The sequence below is a fragment of the Panthera onca genome, chromosome X, assembly GCF_046562875.1.
Source record: "Panthera onca isolate mPanOnc1 chromosome X, mPanOnc1 haplotype 2, whole genome shotgun sequence".
Classification (NCBI taxonomy): domain Eukaryota; kingdom Metazoa; phylum Chordata; class Mammalia; order Carnivora; family Felidae; genus Panthera; species Panthera onca.
The window spans coordinates 27,609,788-27,628,425 of NC_138357.1; the positions used below are offsets into that span (position 1 = coordinate 27,609,788).

Consider the following 18,638-nt stretch of genomic DNA (forward strand, 5'->3'; position numbering starts at 1 on the left):
CACGTATGAAGAAAGGTAGACTGCATTTAAATGGTTTGTTCGAGATTTGTTATGGTGACTATATTATCCCTTGGGACAAACAGGCCACTCTTTGTGGGGAGGGGGTGTTACTATAGTTCATGTTTTTATACATCTTCAAAACTGTGCTTTTCATGCACAGACAGAATTCTACAAATTAATACGAAAACAGATGTCTGTTTTAACATGCCATGACTTGATGTGTACCTTAATGCCTGGTCCAATGGCAGAAAATATATATTATAGTTGGGTTTCATTTGCCTATTTTTAAGAAGGCTATTTCAGCTTTTCTGAGAAAGTAAAATAAATACAAAGTAATATGGTACCATTTTAAAGAATAGTGCTTTATTGAATAAGTTTTATTCACAGAAAAATAAGCTTTAATCTATGGTGACTGCCAGATTATACAGTGGAAAGCAATTTTCTTAGTTTTCCATACTGATGGAAAGGTTTCTACTAAATGAAAAAAGCCATAAAATTATATTCACAAATATAGCACTCTATCTCAAAACATTTCACATGATTATTCACAACACTAATACAATGACATAAGAACCTGTCATTCTGTCAGATTAGATAAAATATAACAGTAATGAAAAAAATGCAAAATCTTCTAATAAAAATTACATTAAAGCCTTTATTACAGCAAATTGAAAATGCAAATTTGTTACTAAGCATAGAGAAAATGACAAAATATACTTATATAGTAATCTTAAATGTTACATTAATGATACACAATAAGAATGTAGTAAATGCCAAAAAAAACTATATGCATATCTGCAAACATTAGTCATCAAAATAGAATCTTACCACCCAAAACATTAATGTAGTATTGTACAATTTGAAGATATATGTATTTAAGATTGTCCTATGGTATTAGTCATAAAGTGTCATTTAATATGTAGTGAAAGCTACGGTATAGAAGAAAGAAGAGTTGAAAAAATAAACATCTGAGACCTCCCAGGAGAGGTAACTTGAAGTTTTTCACCTTCAAACTATGTCCCAGTCTGGGCTGCCACTAATTAGCTATGCAGCTTTGAGTAAATCACTTCACTTTTGAGCCTCAGCTGCCTCACCTGTGAAATGAGGGGGATGAATCAGATACTCTCTAAGGTCACTTCTAGCTCTGACCCTCTATGATTCTATTAGGCCGCTAATGAAATTCACATTGTGCTAAGTGTACAAGAGTCAAACTGAAACTGATTATGAAAGTGGGAATAAGCCAGTTGTTTCTATTAGGAAAGCTCACCTGAATTTGATAAGAATAGTTTTTTCAAATTTTTTAAAAAAGGAACTTAAATATTTTTAAGGACTTGACCTATTTATTATAATTTACATCTTAACTATGAGAAACACCAAAAAAGAGGAGTTGAGAGTCACTGAAAGAGTTACCATCTAAGTGGTAGCCCAAATTTCCAGAGTCAAGGCAAACCCATGATGGGTGAGGGTGTGCTAGGAAGGGAATTAACATCTGTAGCAGGTATTTTACATACACAGTCTCCCCTGAACTCTCGTAATTTTGTAAGCTGGGTGAAGAAATAGCTCTCTCTTTTTAATCTTTAAAAAAAATGTTCATTTATTTTTGAGAGACAGAAGAGAATGCAAGCAGGGAAGGGGCAGGGAGAGGGGGAGACAGAGAATCCCGAGCAGGGTTCCACACTGTCAGCGGAGAGCCCGATGCGGGGCTCGAACCCACAAACCGTGAGATCATGACCCGAGCCGAAACTGAAAGCCAGACACTTAACTGCCTGAGCCACCCCAGAGCCCAGCTCTTTTTTACAGCAGAGTTGGCTTAAAAATAACTACCTCTGTCAAATATCCCCTCTCGTTTTCTTATTTCTCTAGGGGAAATGAAAAGCCTACCCTAGCTCTCCCGTTCCTCCACCCCTTCCCCCTCCTATTCAGCACCTGGGTAATCAGGACACAAATCGATGATTTGGGCCTAAGGAGTCCCATACATGCAACTAATGGCGTGATGGCAGTCTCCATTCAGAGAGTTCAAAATTCCAATTTTATCCACTAGAATGAAAACGGGAACAGAACCACCAAGATTTAAATAACGTAACAACAAAAACAAGATCATAACATGCAGGGCCAAATCATATTATACGCACCCATCACACCCACCCTACCCCACCTCAGCCCCTAGCCAAAAGGGAAAACAAACCCAAAAAATCCAAATCTAGCAGTGAAGGCAATACAAAACCGTTAATTAATAAACTGGGAGTTTACTTTATAAACGTTAAACCCATTTTTCAAAAATTGACACAAGGCTTTTGATCAGCACGCCAAATTATTACGAATAAAGATAACTACTTATTACGGAACAACTTGACTCTTCACGTGACTGAAATGTAGTAAAATAGGTGGTGACTTCGAAATCTTTAGCGTGGACTCTAGAACAGAACAGGAATGTCTACATGCAGATATGGAGACCTATTTTGGGAAAGGGGAGGCACAGATTTGGATCTGGTTGTATTTGTGACCTTGCAAGTAATCATTTTTTTTGCACAACCGGATGGAAAGGATCCAGTGCTTTTTATAGTGAGAACACAAACATCGGTAAGTCTTTAAAAAAAATTTGATTCGAAGTTGGAGTGTGGAGTGATTTCAGGGTCTGAAGCAACAGCATTTCTAAACAATTCTTAAAATAAACTTGTTAGCCACATCAGCTTCATGCATTACATTTCACAGCTCACGGGGAGAAAAAAAAGGTCTTTCTTAACTCTAAACATACAAGTTTTAAAAAGAAGAGTTTTAAATGAACTGAGGCTCCCAGAACAGGAAAAGCCTTTTGTTAAAACAATTCAGTCCTTGGCCAACAACTAGATTGAACTAACTACCTGCCTCGGAGCGGACACGTTCTGGAAAATGCATTTAAAACACATTAACACTCTTCTCCCCTTATAATTTAAATCCCAAGCTTAGACTACATATGTAAAATTTAACTTAATGAGTATATAGCTACACCTGAGAGGATGTGCAGAAGGTAAAGAAGTGGGAACTTACACAACAGAACAAGAACAGGGCAGTCAGTATTTAATTTAAAAAGTTCTCACTGAAATTCGCAATGCCTTAAATGAGTATCACTGAAAACTGTCATCGACAGAGGTTAGGAGAACACGACGGTACTCTTTCTCTTAGAATATACAATGAAAACAGAACTTTGAAATTTCACTCTCAAATGTTTCTCTGCAGTAAAATGCCTCGCTCACCTCTGTGACAGGTCAGTTTAAGAATCCTATTAAGAAAACCCTGGGTGTTCTAGGAAGCACTGTTAAACTTCCATTTTTTATCTATATTGACTCCTATTCAAGTTTTATTTTAAGATTTAAGCAAGTATTCTCGCTTTCCTGTCAATATTTTACAATTTCCAAGAGATTTTAAGGATCTTGAGAGAACATTTCAGAAGTATCCACTACTATTACTAATCGAGAAAAGAAAACAACTAGGTCAAGACTTGACATTTTGTCCTATATACATCTTAATTATCCTAACAGTAAAAACGCACATGAAACTTTAAGATACAAGACGATATGGGAACCTCAACACAGAAAGCTGTCACTCTAACTACAAGCAGTGTACAAACATGCGTCTACTTTTTCCTACATAAGCTGACAGATGTTTAAAATACTGGGTTAACAAAGATCTTTTAGTAAAGTGACTTAGGCAGGCTTAAACTAGCAAGGATTAAGGCTGAATCCTTACTAATTAATTGGAAGATCTGAGACATATTTTATATTTCATTTTACAAAATCAGGAATATTTATTTTGAAACAAGAGAAGACATGGTCTACCTGTCAGAAAACTACCACTCAGAAATATTTTTCATCCACAAAGCAGGAAAAAACATAAAAACATTTAAATTTCACATTGGCACCAAAAAGGTTAACTGCTCTGCCTTCCTGGATTAGAAAAACTAAAGCTGAGCAATAAGTAGTTTTGCAGGCGTTTGAACATGCCTAAGCCTTTAAATCAGTAAAATACTTTCTAAAAATTCTGATTACAAAAGTAATACATACTTATAAAAAATTCAAACAGAACAAAATGAAAAAAAAAAAAAAAAAAAGAAAGTGAAAGGCCCCTGCAAACCCCCCCCCCCCCCCCCCGGGGACCCACCCCTTCCCATCAAGAGAAACCACAATTAACAATTTGATGCATCATCTTTTCAAATCTTTTGTTCTATACAAATACAAAACACACACACTTTCATCTGGCGCATTCTATACATAGTGTTTTGCCACTTCATTTTACACTTAATGTAGCTCTGACATCTTTCCATGTCAGTACGTGTTGGCTACATGCTATTCTATCCTTAAATACCCTTTTGACAATGGCAAAATCATTTTTTAAAATCACCCACCCAAGCACGTGTGTGTAATTTTAAAAGAGAATGGACAGAATCCTAAAACACAAAGACAAACGTCTAAAAATAATCTCTATCTTTCCACCAGTGTGGAACAGTTCATTCCTTTTTCACACAAAACAAATTATGTGATTGGGGAGATTAACTCTAATCTCCACGTTTACACAGAATGCTCCATTTGTTAAGCCTATATGAAAAGAATGAGAAATTCAGTTGATTAATTCACTTACACTTAGAAACCAAGTTAGTGTACTACAAATACACACTGCAGTCAGTTACAATATGATGCTTAGTCTAGTTTTCAATAACAGTAAAAAAAATAAGATATATAACATAGCTAATATCTCCCCCAAATCCAATCCAGAAATTCATATTTTAGATTACAAACTAGAGCAGCGTACTTTACATTTTGTCTACTTGGTAGCAAATGTTAATGGCATTCAATGCTGATTACTTAAAGTCGGTTCACATCACACACTCAATCAGGGTAATGAGAAGAACATAATGCGCCTAACTGTAGAGTTAGATTAAGACATAAAAATTTTTTGCTTGAAAGTAATGATTGTGTAGCACATGGGACATTTGTCAACTGCTTCAGCACATTGTTTACAAGTGACCAGATGTCCACAAGGAATAAAAACCACAGCAATATTTCTATCCATACAGATTTTGCAAAGCTTCTCCTCTTGCAGGAGCCTTAGCTGCTCTTCGGCACTAATCTCTGCACAAAGAGAAAAGAAATGGGTTAAGTTTAGACTTCCTTAGCTGCCGACATTGACTGAAACAACATGAACCCCTACTACGTGCCAGGCACCAATCAGGTGCTGGGAGACAGGAGGACTCACGTGGGACACCTGTTCCTGAGTAGCTGGTGTGCCAGGCGGAGAGAAGGACGGGAGCGGAGGCTGTGCAGGGAAGCACAAAGTACAGAGTGATAAGTGCTATAATAAACTATGTATAAAGGACTCTGGGACAAGATGAGAGGCCAAGTTCTTCTGTTCAGATGCACCGGGGAGGGCTTCCTGGGCTGGTGGCTGCGCGGTGGGGACCTGGGTGATGTGGAAGAGTGACATTTACACACGGCCGGCGACTTGTCCGGCAGAGAAGCGAGGGTGAAGTAAAAGAAGGGACACATGGAAAGGCTACGGCTCACCCCGGAAGCGGAAGCGGATGGATGGGTCTGAGGGACACTTCTGAAGTGAGACTAGGAGGATGTGGTGATTGACTAGATGGCCGGGGGGTGGGGGGGGAGAAAAAATATGAAACGGGTTGATTGTAAGACTTCTAGTGTGGCTGGCAAGGGGATGGGAATGCCAAAAGGAAATCTAGAAGGAGGTACTGGCTTGGCATTTTTCAAGTTATTTTTGAGATGTCTGCAGGGCATCCGTACATAAAATGTCACTGGACAGCCATGTTTTGAGGTCTCAAGTCAGGGCTAGAGACAGAGATCTGGGTGACATCAGCACACAGGTGGCACTAAGGTACTTGCTTAATTCAGCTTTTCCCAAACTAGGTTTTGTGAAATGTTAAATATGTTACAAAAATGTGTTTTGTGGCCATAGTAACTGTAATGACCACAACCTCAATGATGGCAGCAGTTAACAATAATACAGTACTTATTACTATGTGCTAGACACTATTCCAAAGGCATTACGTATTTTAACAATCTTTGTAATCTTTGTGTACGTGTGGTTTCCAAATCTGGCCTCACATGAGAATCACTTGGGGCATTTTTAAAAAATGTTTCTTCTATTTTGAAAGAGAGAGAAAGCTTGAGCAGGGGAAGAGCAGAGAGGAAGGGAGGGAGAGAGAATCCCAAGCGGGCCCCGTGCCATCAGCGCAGAGCCAGACGTGGGGCTCGATCCCACTGAACCGTGAAATTATGACCTGAGCAGAAATCAAGAGTCTGACACTAACTGACTGAGCCACCCAGGCGCCCCAGGGCATTTTAAAACACTAGATTGCTAGGCTCCATCCACTAAATCTAAAATTTCTAGGGTTGGTTTTATTTTTTATTTTGTTCTGAAATTAAAGCATGCAAAAAGAAACAGATACGGTTTTATACAACGACAATTTCCGGGCTTGCACACACTGGAGATTGGGAACCACTGCTATGAAGTACAGGACAGTACAACACAGCGTATGTCCCCTCTTAGAGAATCACAATGCATGTCCCTATTTAACTACAGAGCTCCTTCGTCACCACATTCCTTTTAACATGCTGGGGAATACTATTTTGAAAACAAGTCTGGGAAACAGCGGTTGTTTCATTCAATAAATATTTACTCAACACTTAACTAGGTTCTAGGGACTAGAGATACAATAATTAACATATCTAGGCCCCAGGCCCCTAATCGTTCATAGACAAGAGACACAAGTAGACGGGAAATTATAAGAGAGCGTAAGGATAAAGGCAATTACAATGTGTTATCAAGAACACAGGAAAGGTGCGAGTGTGTGCTGCAGTGTGTGCACACACACAAATGGAAGGCCTCCTGGAGGAAATGATACTTACACTGGGTCCTAAAGGATGAGGAGTTAACTAGGAAAGAGAGAGAGAGAGAAGTCCCTGGGGGATGGAGGCGGTGGGAGAAGAGTGTCTAGGCAGGGGAAATGGCACAAGCTGGCTCCAGGAGGAGGGACGGAACCAGACGTGCAAGTACACGGGGAAGGCTTGGGAAGAGAGTCACAGGGAAACAGCATGACAAGAGGCTATAGAAGGTTAACAGGGGCCCAGTCAGGGAGATTTGGAAACCCACGGAGCGCCTGGGCCGCTCAGTTGGTTAGGCGTCCAACTCTTGACCTCGACTCAGGTCATGACCTCACAGTTCTGGAGCTCGAGCCCCGTGTCAGACTCTGTGCTGACCGTGCAGACCCTGCCTGGGATTTTCTCTCTTTCTCTTTCTCTCTCTCTGCCCATCCCCTGCTCATGCTCTCTCTCTCAAAATAAATAAACATTAAAAAGAAAGATTTGGCTACCCACGTAAAGGAGTTTGGACTTGTTCCTGAGGACGCTGGGAGCCAGGAGGAGAGACAGGAGGAGATTTGCGCTTTGGAGAGGTATGCCTGACTAGGGGTGGAGGGAAAGTATTATTTAATCTCTTTCTTCTTCTTCTTTTTTTAAATCTCTTTCTTCTTAAAAAGCAACCTAGAGGGCATAATCAAACCTATGCTCAAACATAGAATGCATCAGAGATAAGATCAAGTGCCTGTCCTCAAAAAGTTTAGTCTAATGGGCAGGACAGAAAACAATGTTACAAACGCTCTACTAGCAGGTAAAATCGCGAAGAGGGAGCTCCAGAACGCTACTCTGGGTATGGGGGTAAGCTTGAAAGAATGACCTCTCAGTGGAGCTGGGAAGGAGGAGTTCACGAGATGGATTTAAGGGTGAGAAGGCATGGGGAGGTGTTGTTTAACGGGGACAGTTTCGGTTGTGTAGATAAGAAGAGCTATGGAGAGTGGGTGCACAATGTCAATGTGCTCAACACTACTGACCTGTATACTTAAAACCTTAAACTTTTTAAAGTTTATTTATTTAGAGGGGAGTACATGAGCACAAGTGGGAGATGGGCAGAAAGAGAGAGAGAGAGGATCTCAAGCAGGTTCTGTACTCCTCACCAAGTGTGACGTGGGGCTCGATCTATTGACTGTGAGATCATGACTTTAGCCCAAAGCAAAAGTTGGAGGCTTAACTAAGCCACCCAAGTGCTCCATAAAAAATTTTTTTAAGGAACGCTGGGGGCGCCTGGGTGGCTCAGTCAGCTAAGCGGCAGACTCTGGCTCAGGTCATAACCTGACCTCTGGGTTCACGAGTCAGAGCCCGCATAGGGCTCTCTGCTGTCAGCACAGAGCCCACTTCAGATCCTCAGTCCCCCTCGCTCTCTCTCTCTTAAACAAATAAGGAAACCTGAGTTTTATTCCCAGCTATCTGAATGATGCTGGGCAACAGCGTAACTGGCTTCAGTTTTCTCACTGAAGCGATGGAAGTTATTATATGATCTTTCAGGTTCATTTTGGTTCTGATGGTTTGTGATTCCATTTTACAGACCACAGGAGAACGAAATGTGAGGCCTACCAACCACTGTTATCATCAACCTTCTCTACCTCAGTTTGGCCTTATGTACAGCCACTTAACTCGGACGGTTTTACCCCCTCAGACCAATAGTTTACCTCTGAAAATTATAGTTCATTCAAGCCTTAAGGCAACTATCGGATTCTACATCCTTCACTTGGTGCCTTTCCCCTTCAACTTTCTCCAAGGCTTTCTTCCAGGTCAGGAGGTTCCTGGCACGTGAACTATGAAGGCAAGACCTAGATAACTTTAGATGGTATTTGCTAATATTTTTACTACATTATTTAAAACTTTCTAGAATATGGGGCACCTGGCTGACTGAGTCGGTGGAGCAACTCTTGATTTCGGGGTTGGCAGTTTGAGCCCCATGCTGGGTAGAGAGATTACTTAGAAAAAAAAAATAAAAACTTAAAAAAACCCATTTCTAGAACAAACTGATGTTACTCATGTTACTATCAGAGCAGATCCATGTGGACAGGCTGATAAGAAATATGTATGGTATTTGATTTTTATATACAGTAATACATACCTAAAGGTTAAAATAAGCACTTTAGAAGTAAAGGGCTTTACAGCACACTATGTAATCTTGAAAAAGAAAGAATGAAAGATAGTATTTGGTACTATTTTTAGAAGACCATTTACTAGGACATTCTCTGTCACACAGCCATCGGGATAAAAGCTAGCACTGGATGCAGGATTTCTCGGTAAAGCAATAACAGTGTAGTTTTTCTAATAACTTCCACCTGCTCGACTTCAATTAGACCTGCCTTCTATTCTGTATAAAGATTCTTAGCGCCAGTCTTTCCTCCTCAGCCTTTGAGAAGAGGGATATGCAGCAGCCCTAGTGTGAGAAGACAGCCTGTATCAGTGACCCTGCCTCGCGATTCAGTGAGACTAAGGAGAGGTCAATTCCCGCCTCTGAGAGCTGCCCCTTGCTCAGACCCTGCTTCCCACACCATCCTAGCTTGCTGTGGTCTCAGTGATTATAGGAGCCGCCAAGGCCTCCTGCTGGCCAGAAAACAGACGCTCCCCAGTGCGCTCTGTCCCTGCCCCCCACTAACTCATTCTGTTGCATTCGACGCCTTCAGGTGTAAAAGCTAACACTTCAACTGTCAAACTTGAGTTATGGTTAAGACGCAAGGAAAAAGGATACAATCACTTGAATTTCTATTGCAGTAGAAAGAGGACTGAGTCAGTGGTCCATTTTACCATCTCCAAGACAAGTGGAGCTATTACAGGTTTTAAATAAACGCATCGTTAGGAAAAGGGTGGGAAGCTTTCTGCTGCATGTTTTATATCAACTGATCTAATTTTATGTTTTAAAAAAAAATTTTTTTTAACGTTTATTTATTTTTGAGAGAGAGAGAGACAGAGTGTGAACAGGGGAGGGGCAGAGAGACAGGGAGACACAGAATCTGAAACAGGCTCCAGGCTCGGAGCTGTCAGCACAGAGCCTGACGCGGGGCTCGAACTCACAGACCGTGAGATCATGACCGGAGCCAAAGTCGGCCGCTTAACCGACTGAGCCACCCAGGCGCCCCTCAACTGATCTAATTTTAAAAGCCATTAAAATCATACTGGTTTTTGACTGAGGTAATTATCTGAATAATGTTTTAGAAGCATTTGAAATAACTTAAAGGTCAAAAGGGTCTATTTTTTTTAAGTAAGCTCCACACCCAAAATGGGGCTTGAACTCAGAACTCTGAGATCAAGAGTTACATCTTCTTCCAACTAAGTCAGCCAGGCACCCTAAAAGGGTCATTAATGTAAAAAAAAAAAATTAGTAAACTTTAAGGTTTATTAGCACTAGGGAGAATTTTCAACCTTTGGAAGAGGTGGTTAAGAGCTCAGAGAACAAAGATTATTATTATCTTTTTATTTTTTAGAGGGAGAGAGATAGTCCCAAGTAGGCTCCACACTCAGTGAAGAGCCCAATGCGGGGCTTGATCCCACGACCCTGGGATCAAGAGTCGGACGCTCAACCAACTGAGCCACCCAGGCACCCCTCAGAGACCAGTGATTATCACAACGTAACTCAGTACCCAAAATGTATTCACAATTTGAAACCTTTTAACCTTCAATGTTGCTGTCAAACATTAGAGTAGCTATCATCCTTAAAGAAGGAACCTGTATTTTTAATTTTTTTTCCTAAAGGGAGTTTATAGGATTCTCTTGCACATTATTTAATACACTTTCTAGGGATGCCTGGCTGGCTCAGTTGGTAGACAATGTGACTCTTGACGTCAGGGTTCTTGAGTCTAAGCCCCATGATGGGTGTGGAGCCTACTTTAATTCATGTTTTTATTTACTTGTGAGAAACAGAGTGTGAGTTGGGGAGGGACAGAGAGAGGGAGACAGAATCTAAAGTAGGCTCCAGCTGATAGCTCAGAGCCCGATGTGGGGCTTGAACCCACAAACAGTGAGATCATGACCTGAGCCAAAGTCAGATGCTTAACTGACTGAGCCACCCAGGCGCCCCAATATATGATTTACAGTGTTAGAGCGCCACTCATTCAAGCTCTATTTAGTAATATAGCACTTTTTATATGTTCACACCACATGAAAAGTTGCAGGACATTCAAAATCCGTTTCAACTACAAAACTTACAGATTCTATACACAGTGATAAAAGCCTTTTTTAAAAAATTTATTTTCAACATTTACTCGTTATTGAGAGATACAGAGAGACAGAGCATGAGCATGGGAGGGGCACAGACGGGGAGACACGGAACCCGAAGCAGGTTCCAGGCTCCAAGCTGTCAGCACAGAGCCTGACGCGGGGCGCAAACTCATGAACTGCGAGATCATGACCTGAGCCGAAGCCGGACGCTTAACCGACTGAGCCACCCAGGCGCCCCAATAAAAGCCTTTCTTTCTTGTTCTTTATCTGAACTAAAACACAAACCCACACTCTAAAATTTTTTTTAAGTATTTATTTTGAAAGAGTGCGCAAGAGACAGCACACGAGAGGGAATCCCAAGTAGGCTCCATGCTGTCAGCAGGGCTCGATCTCATGAACCGTGAGATCATTATCTGAACCAAAATCAAGAGTGGGGCATTTAATCAACTGAGTCACCCAGGTGCCCCCACACTTAAAATGAATAAATCAGTGGCTCTTACTTGGATCCCGATTAGAAGAAATCAACTGTTAAAAATGTTTTAAGACAAGGGGGAAAATTAAAACCAACTGATTTTCAGATGGTATTATAGAAGTACTGGTAATTTTTTACATGGGGTAACAGTATGTTATGGAATAATGTATCTCCCCAAAATTCGTATTTTGAAGCCCCAAACTCCCAACGTGATGGTACTCACAGATTGGGCCTTCGGGAGGTAATTACATTTAGATGAGGTCATAAGGGTGGGACCCCCTCATGGAATCGGTTTGCTTTCTCTCTCCTTCTTTCCTTCCTTTCTTTCTATGTTTTTTTTTAAGTTTTATTCATATATTTTAAGAGAGAGAGAGTGAGAGCGCACAAACAGTGTAGGGGCAGAAAAGGGTGGGAGAGAGAATCCCAAGACACAGCTCGGTCTCACAAACCATGAGATCATGACCTGAGCTGAAATCAAGAGTTAGATGCTTAACTGACTGATCTGCCCAGGCGCCCCTGTATGTATTTATTCTTAAAGTGAACTCTATGCCCAACCTGGGGCTCAAAGTCACAACTTGGAGATCAAGAGTCACATGCTCTACTGACTGAGCCAGCCAGACATCCCATGGACTCAGTGTATCTATAAGAGGAAGAGAGACCAGAGTGCTCTTTCTCGGCCATGTGAGGACACGCAGAGAAGGCAGCCATCTACAAGCCTAACCTGAGCACAGTTTAAGTTACTGCTTAACACATGGTATTAAGATTATGTTAAAAAAAATCCTTATCTGTTAGATATATATTATTTACAGGTAAATGGTGTATGGGATGCCTGGAATTTTCTTTGAAATACATAACAAAAAAAGTTGGGGAAGAAATCAAACAAGATTGGAAAACTGTTGGCAATTATTGAATCTGATCGATGGGTATGTCAGGGTTCATTATATGGCTTTCTCCACTTTTGGGTATTTTTGAATTTTTTATTGTCAAAAAGTCTTTTAAAATGTTTATCCTAAGGGGGATGTGAGAAGGAAGAAAATGAATGGGCCACAAAGTCATGTAAGATGCTGGCCATAAGGAAGTGCTGTTAGGTGTTTCTTGCCTTTTAAAAACAGTCACGCATACCTTTCTGCAATGAGGTCTGGCTTGGTTCATCCTGCGTATTGTCTTTCTGAGCACTCACTAGGTCTGTAACCAGAATCTCAAGTGATTTATAGTTGCTCCCAGATGTCTGAATTTTTTCTTCCATTACTTTCTTAATGTCTCTGAAATTGAATCCCATTCGTATAGCTTGCTGTACCATAGGATCTTGGAAGATGGCATCATCTGAAATAAAAATTGGTGAGAAAAAGGAACGTGGAATTTAAATAATTATTTTCATTAGCACAACTCAACAGCAAAGTATAGTTATAAAGGAACATATAAGCAGCAAGCAAAGCCCCGCTCCTCAAAAAAACCAAAAAAACCCAAAATGCTAACCAGCAAATCAAAGCTACTTTGGGAAGAAGATTTTAAAATATTTAAGCACTGAAGAATCTTTCAGAATGTTATAATTGAAAATGCAGTATGTATTTTGTAGCACTATGAATTGAGATTAGGTGCTTTAAAGACTAAAGAAACAGTGAACAATTAGGTAAAACTGAGAAGAAAAAGTTGAGTGCTTTGAAAATCAGAACTTTATCAAATCAGCTGAACTCATTAACAACTAACCTAAGTACTTAAAGAGTGGATGTCTTTCCCTTGTCACTAGCAATTATTTTGGAAAAATTGTGGGGAATACGGGGAAGTCCCAGTCTGTGACTTTGAACGTGTGTGAGTTTCCTATCTCTGAGACTTAGTTTCTGTAGCCAAGGGGGGTGAACTAGATAAGGCAACAAAATGAACAGAAATTCGCTTTAATGGTACTCAAAGTAAAATACAGGTTATATAGGGAACTGCTAAAAAAAAAAAAAAAAAAAAAAGAGACTTACACCCTCTGATTCATCAATTCTACTCGAGTATTAAAAACAAGTACAAAGGTCCACCAAAGACATCCACAAGAATATTCACAGCAGTGTCATTTATAACAGCCTCAAACTGGAAACAACTCAAATGTCTATCATCAGGTGAATGGATAAGTAAATTGTGGTATATTCCAATACTACACAGCAAGAAGGAAAAACAAACCACTGCCACAGACAATATGGACGAATCTCACAGATAAGATGAACAAAACGTCATCATAATGATGAACTAGTAACAAAGGAATACACTGTATGATTACATTTGTAAGATGTTCAAATCTAACCTATGGTAATAGAAGTCAGAACGGAACTTGGGGGTAGATACTGATTGGGAAGGGGCCTGAATGAGTTTCGGGCATGGTGGAAATGTTTTATTATCTTGATTTGGCTGATGACTACACATAAATGCATATTAAAATTCACTGAGTTGAATACTTAAGATTGGTCTATTTTATGCATTTTATTGTATGCAGATTATACTTCAATAAATGTTTTTAATTTTTAAATTTTTTAAGTTTATTTATATTGAGAGTGAGCATGTGTGCAAGCGAGCAGGGGAGGGGCAGAGAGAGAGGGAGATAGAGAATCCCAAGCAGGCTCTGCATTGTCAGCACAGAGCCCAAGGTGGGGCTCGAACCCATGAACTGTGAGATTATGATCCCAGCCGAAATCAAGACTCGGCTGCTTCACCAACTGAGCCACCCAGGTACCCCTCAATAAATGTTTTTTAGAAAGAGAAACTGGAAAAGGATTTGACCATAAGAACTATTATATGAGGGGCGCCTGGGTGGCGCAGTCGGTTAAGCGTCCGACTTCAGCCAGGTCACGATCTCGCGGTCCGTGAGTTCGAGCCCCGCGTCAGGCTCTGGGCTGATGGCTCGGAGCCTGGAGCCTGTTTCCGATTCTGTGTCTCCCTCTCTCTCTGCCCCTCCCCCGTTCATGCTCTGTCTCTCTCTGTCCCAAAAATAAATAAAAAACGTTGAAAAAAAAAAAATTTAAAAAAAAAAAAAAAGAACTATTATATGGTAAGTAACAAAAGAAGTAAGAAAGTAACTTAAGATTTCTGTTTGATAAAGAAAAATTCTGTTGGGAGGTTATAATGCAGACAAAAGACCATTTATGAGAATACTAACGCATCTGGATGAGAAATAAGGGCAGAAACTAGGGCAGAATCAGTGGATTTTAGACAATATTAAAAAGGTTGAATTCATCAGACCTGGTGGTTAATTAAATGTAGAGGGATTAAGGAAAGCAAAGAGCTTAAAATGACTCAAATTACTGGGCAACTCTGTGAACTGTGGAACTATTAACCAACTTGGGGGGGTGGAGAGCAGGACTGGATTCAGTCAGGGTGGTTTTTAGAAATGCGGAATTTGAGCTGCTTTTGAGATTTTTAAGTGGAGATGTCCAGAGATCAGCTGGACATCGCTCTTTCCTGGTTCTACTGTCCGCGTTTTGTTTTTTTTTTTTTTCAGCTTGTTTTGTTGGCTCCTTCTGCTCACCTTCCGCTTCCCTCATCGATGCACCTTTTTTAATGATCTCTCTGGATGCTTCCCCCCTACCACAATTTTACTCTTATTTAGGTGAGTTCCAGGTTTTAATATCCATGTACTTGGATATCCTGTAGGTATCTCAAGGTCACCTTGCTAAAAACTAAAGGCAGAGACAACAGGATATGAGAAACAATTAAAAGGACCCTTACCTTACACATATATAAAAATTAACTCAAAATGGATCAAAGACCTGAATGTAAGAGCTAAAACCATAAAATTCTTTTTATTTTTTAATAAAAAGTTTTTTAATGTTTATTTTTGAGAGAGAGACAGACAGACAGACAGACAGACAACACGAGCAGGAAGGGGCAGAGAGAAAGGGAAACACAGAATCTGAAGCAGGCTCCAGGCTCTGAGCTGTCAGCACAGAGCCCGATGCGGGGCTCAAACCCACAGACCATGAAATCATGACATGAGCTGAAGTCAGACTTTTTTTAACCCACTGAACCCCCCAGATGCCCCTAAAACCATAAAATTCTTAAAGGAAAACATAGATGACCTTGGATTAGGCAATGGTTTCTTAGATATAACACTATAAAAGCATAAGCAACAAAAACAGATCAACTGGATTTCATCACAATTAAAAACGTATATGCTTCAAAGGACACCAGCTAGAAAGTGAAAAGATAACCCACAGAATGAGAGAAAATACTTGCAAATCATATATCTGACAGGGGGCTTACATATAACAAACTAGAATATGTAAAGAACTCTTACAACTCAGTAACAGAAAGATAAATACAACAACTTAAAAAATGGACAAAGGCAATGAACAGACATTTCTTCAAAGAAGACCTACAAATGGCCCATAAGCACATGAAAGGATTCCCAACATCATTAGCCATCAGGGAGATGCAAATCAAAAGCACAATAAGATACCACTTCACAAACCCACTAGGATGGCTGTAATAAAAGAACATACAATAACAAGCATTAACAAGGATGTGGAGAAATAAACCAGAACCCTTATGCACTGCCAGCGGGAATGTAAAATGATGCAGCCACCTTGGAAAACTGGCCATTTCTCAAAAGGTTAAATGTAGAGTTACTACATGACCCAGCAATTCCATCCCTAAATATATACTCAAGAGAATTCAAAACCTATTTCTACACAGAAATTTGCACACAGATGTTCATAGCAGCATCAGCATCATTCTTTCTTTTTTTTTTTTTTTTTAACGTTTATTTATTTTTGAGACAGAGAGAGACACAGCATGATCGGGGGAGGGGCAGAGAGAGAGGGAGACACAGAATCGGAAGCAAGCTCCAGGCTCTGAGCCATCAGCCCAGAGCCCGACGCGGGGCTCGAACTCGCGGACCGCAAGATCGTGACCTGAGCTGAAGTCGGACGCTTAACCGACTGAGCCACCCAGGCGCCCCTAGCATCATTCTTAAAAGCCAAGGAGTGGAAACCCAAATGTCTACCAACTGATGAATGGGTAAACATTCATGGTATTATCCATACAAAGGAATATTTTTCCACCATAAAAAAAGAATGAAGTACTCATATAGGAGTACCAAAATGTGGATGAACCTCAAAGCCATATATTATGATTCCATTCATATGAAATGTCCAGAATAGGTAAATCCAGAGAGATGGAAATAAATTAGTAGTTGTTTGGGTTTGAGGGTGAAGGGGCAGCAATGGAGAGTGACTGCTAATGGGTATAAGGTTTCTTTTGGGGGTTACGATAATTCCCTGCAGCAATTAAATAGGTTGTGATGGTTCCACAACCTTGTGAATACACTAAAAACCACTAAAGTGTACAGTTTATAAGGGTGAAATTTTTGCTATATGAATTACATTTCTATTTAAAAACATTAACCCTAAACCAGAGCAAGAGTCTCATTTAGTCATAAAAAACACAGTGTGCATTGTAAAGGTGATTATTATCAAGAAATACTATAGAATCTTTGTTTCTGGATAATCTGAAAAATACAGGCTGGAATAAATGATTTCTTAAACTGTATTTTTTATGCTCATTACAAAACCTGTATCAAACATTATCAAAATGGCTCTCTTTCTTAAGCATATTCATGAGTATATATAGTTTTCTCTTGCCTTGTAACCCTTAGGATACTAAACAGATGATGCTATAAGGAGTGGGGAATCAGCAGGCATTCTCAATAAACTTTCTACTATTTTCGAAACATGATGCCTAAGTTGAGAATGAGATCTACAGTGTGATGTAGGTTTCAGAAGACCTCATTTACAGCCCTAGTTCCACTGACGATTTGTAAGGTAACTGTGGGCAAGACACTTAACCTCCTTGACTCTGTTTCTTCATCTGAAAAGTGGGGATAACAATATCGTATTTTCTTAACATAGCATTTTTCTGGTTTTCAAAGATGCTTATGATGAGTAACTAATCTCTGAGATAAAAACCTCTACCTCTCTATAAGGTAACAGGAGATAAACTGAACCGTGCCCCTCTGTGAAGAAACTGGGGAAGGCAGAAAGATGGCATGGGATAAGGAAGCAGGTAGGGCCGAGCGTGGTGATGGCACATTAGCAGAGCACTGGATTCATGATCCTGGCTAACTGAAGAAGCACCAGGGACAAAAATACACTTAACTCTTCCTTTCGCAATTTTAACAGAAATGGCAATGGACAGCCTATAGCTGCTTCTCCTGAAATAGGAAAAGCTAACTGTCCAACTTCCATATGAATATTCTTTTTTAAAGTCTTATTTTATTTTTAATTTTTTAGTATAATTAATGTAACAAAATATATAATTATATAACTTATGGTTTAGTATAATTTTTAATTTTCCAGTAGAATTAATATAGTGTTATATCAATCACACGAATGTTCTTAACAGTTAAACATCAGACTTAAATTTACAGGCACTTCACTAATTCTTAATTCATAGCAATGTCATCTCAAATAAACACACCCTGATTACCTTGAAAGAATAGGCTTGTATTTCCAACCTATAAATAACAACTATAATAAATTGGCAATGATGGGGCTCCTGCGTGGCTCAGTCGGTTAAGTGTCCGAGTTTAGCTCATGTCATGATCTCGAGGTTCATGAGTTCAAGCCCTGCGTCGATCGAGCTCTGCATAGATGCTTAGAGCCTGGAGCCTGCTTCGAATTCTGTGTCTCCCTCTCTTCCCCCTTCCCCCACTCACTCTCGCTCGCTCTCTCCCTGTCTCTCAAAAATCAACGTTAAAAAAATAAATCAGTAATGAAATTAAAAGTATATTTAATAGGCATATTTACCAATTCTTTTGGTTAATGATGGCATTTTTTCAGCAGCTCTTACCTAAAACAGAAATACGGATTTTAAGTTAGAATTCTTTTTGGTAGAGGCAATTACCTCAATTTGAAAAGTTACATTAATCATGAATTTATAAATTGGCTTTATTCCAATGTTCACAAGAGGCATAAACTGATGAAGCTAGAAGTTAAAAGATCATTTAACCCAATCCATTCACTTTACAGACAAGAAGCTGAGACTCAAGGAGATTAAACAACTTGATGGAGGCAACAGAGTTCATGGTGGAGCCATAAGGGCAACTCTAGCCCCCTGTT

At 39.9% G+C, this 18,638-nt stretch overlaps 1 protein-coding gene across 4 annotated transcripts in view; it reads right to left on the bottom strand.

Moving 5' to 3' along the window:
- Nucleotides 1-341: 341 nt before the first annotated feature.
- The window catches only part of XIAP (X-linked inhibitor of apoptosis), a 49,502-nt gene continuing 31,205 nt past the window's right edge, over nucleotides 342-18,638 (bottom strand). For all 4 annotated transcript variants that reach the window (XM_081792658.1, XM_081792660.1, XM_081792659.1 and 1 more), the window contains 3 exons: nucleotides 18,327-18,369; nucleotides 12,670-12,870; nucleotides 342-5,105 (listed from right to left, as the gene is read on the bottom strand). In XM_081792658.1, coding sequence (XP_081648784.1) covers nucleotides 4,912-5,105; nucleotides 12,670-12,870; nucleotides 18,327-18,369 — 438 coding nt within the window. In that variant the 3' untranslated portion in view covers nucleotides 342-4,911. The remainder of the gene's footprint in view (nucleotides 5,106-12,669; nucleotides 12,871-18,326; nucleotides 18,370-18,638) is intronic.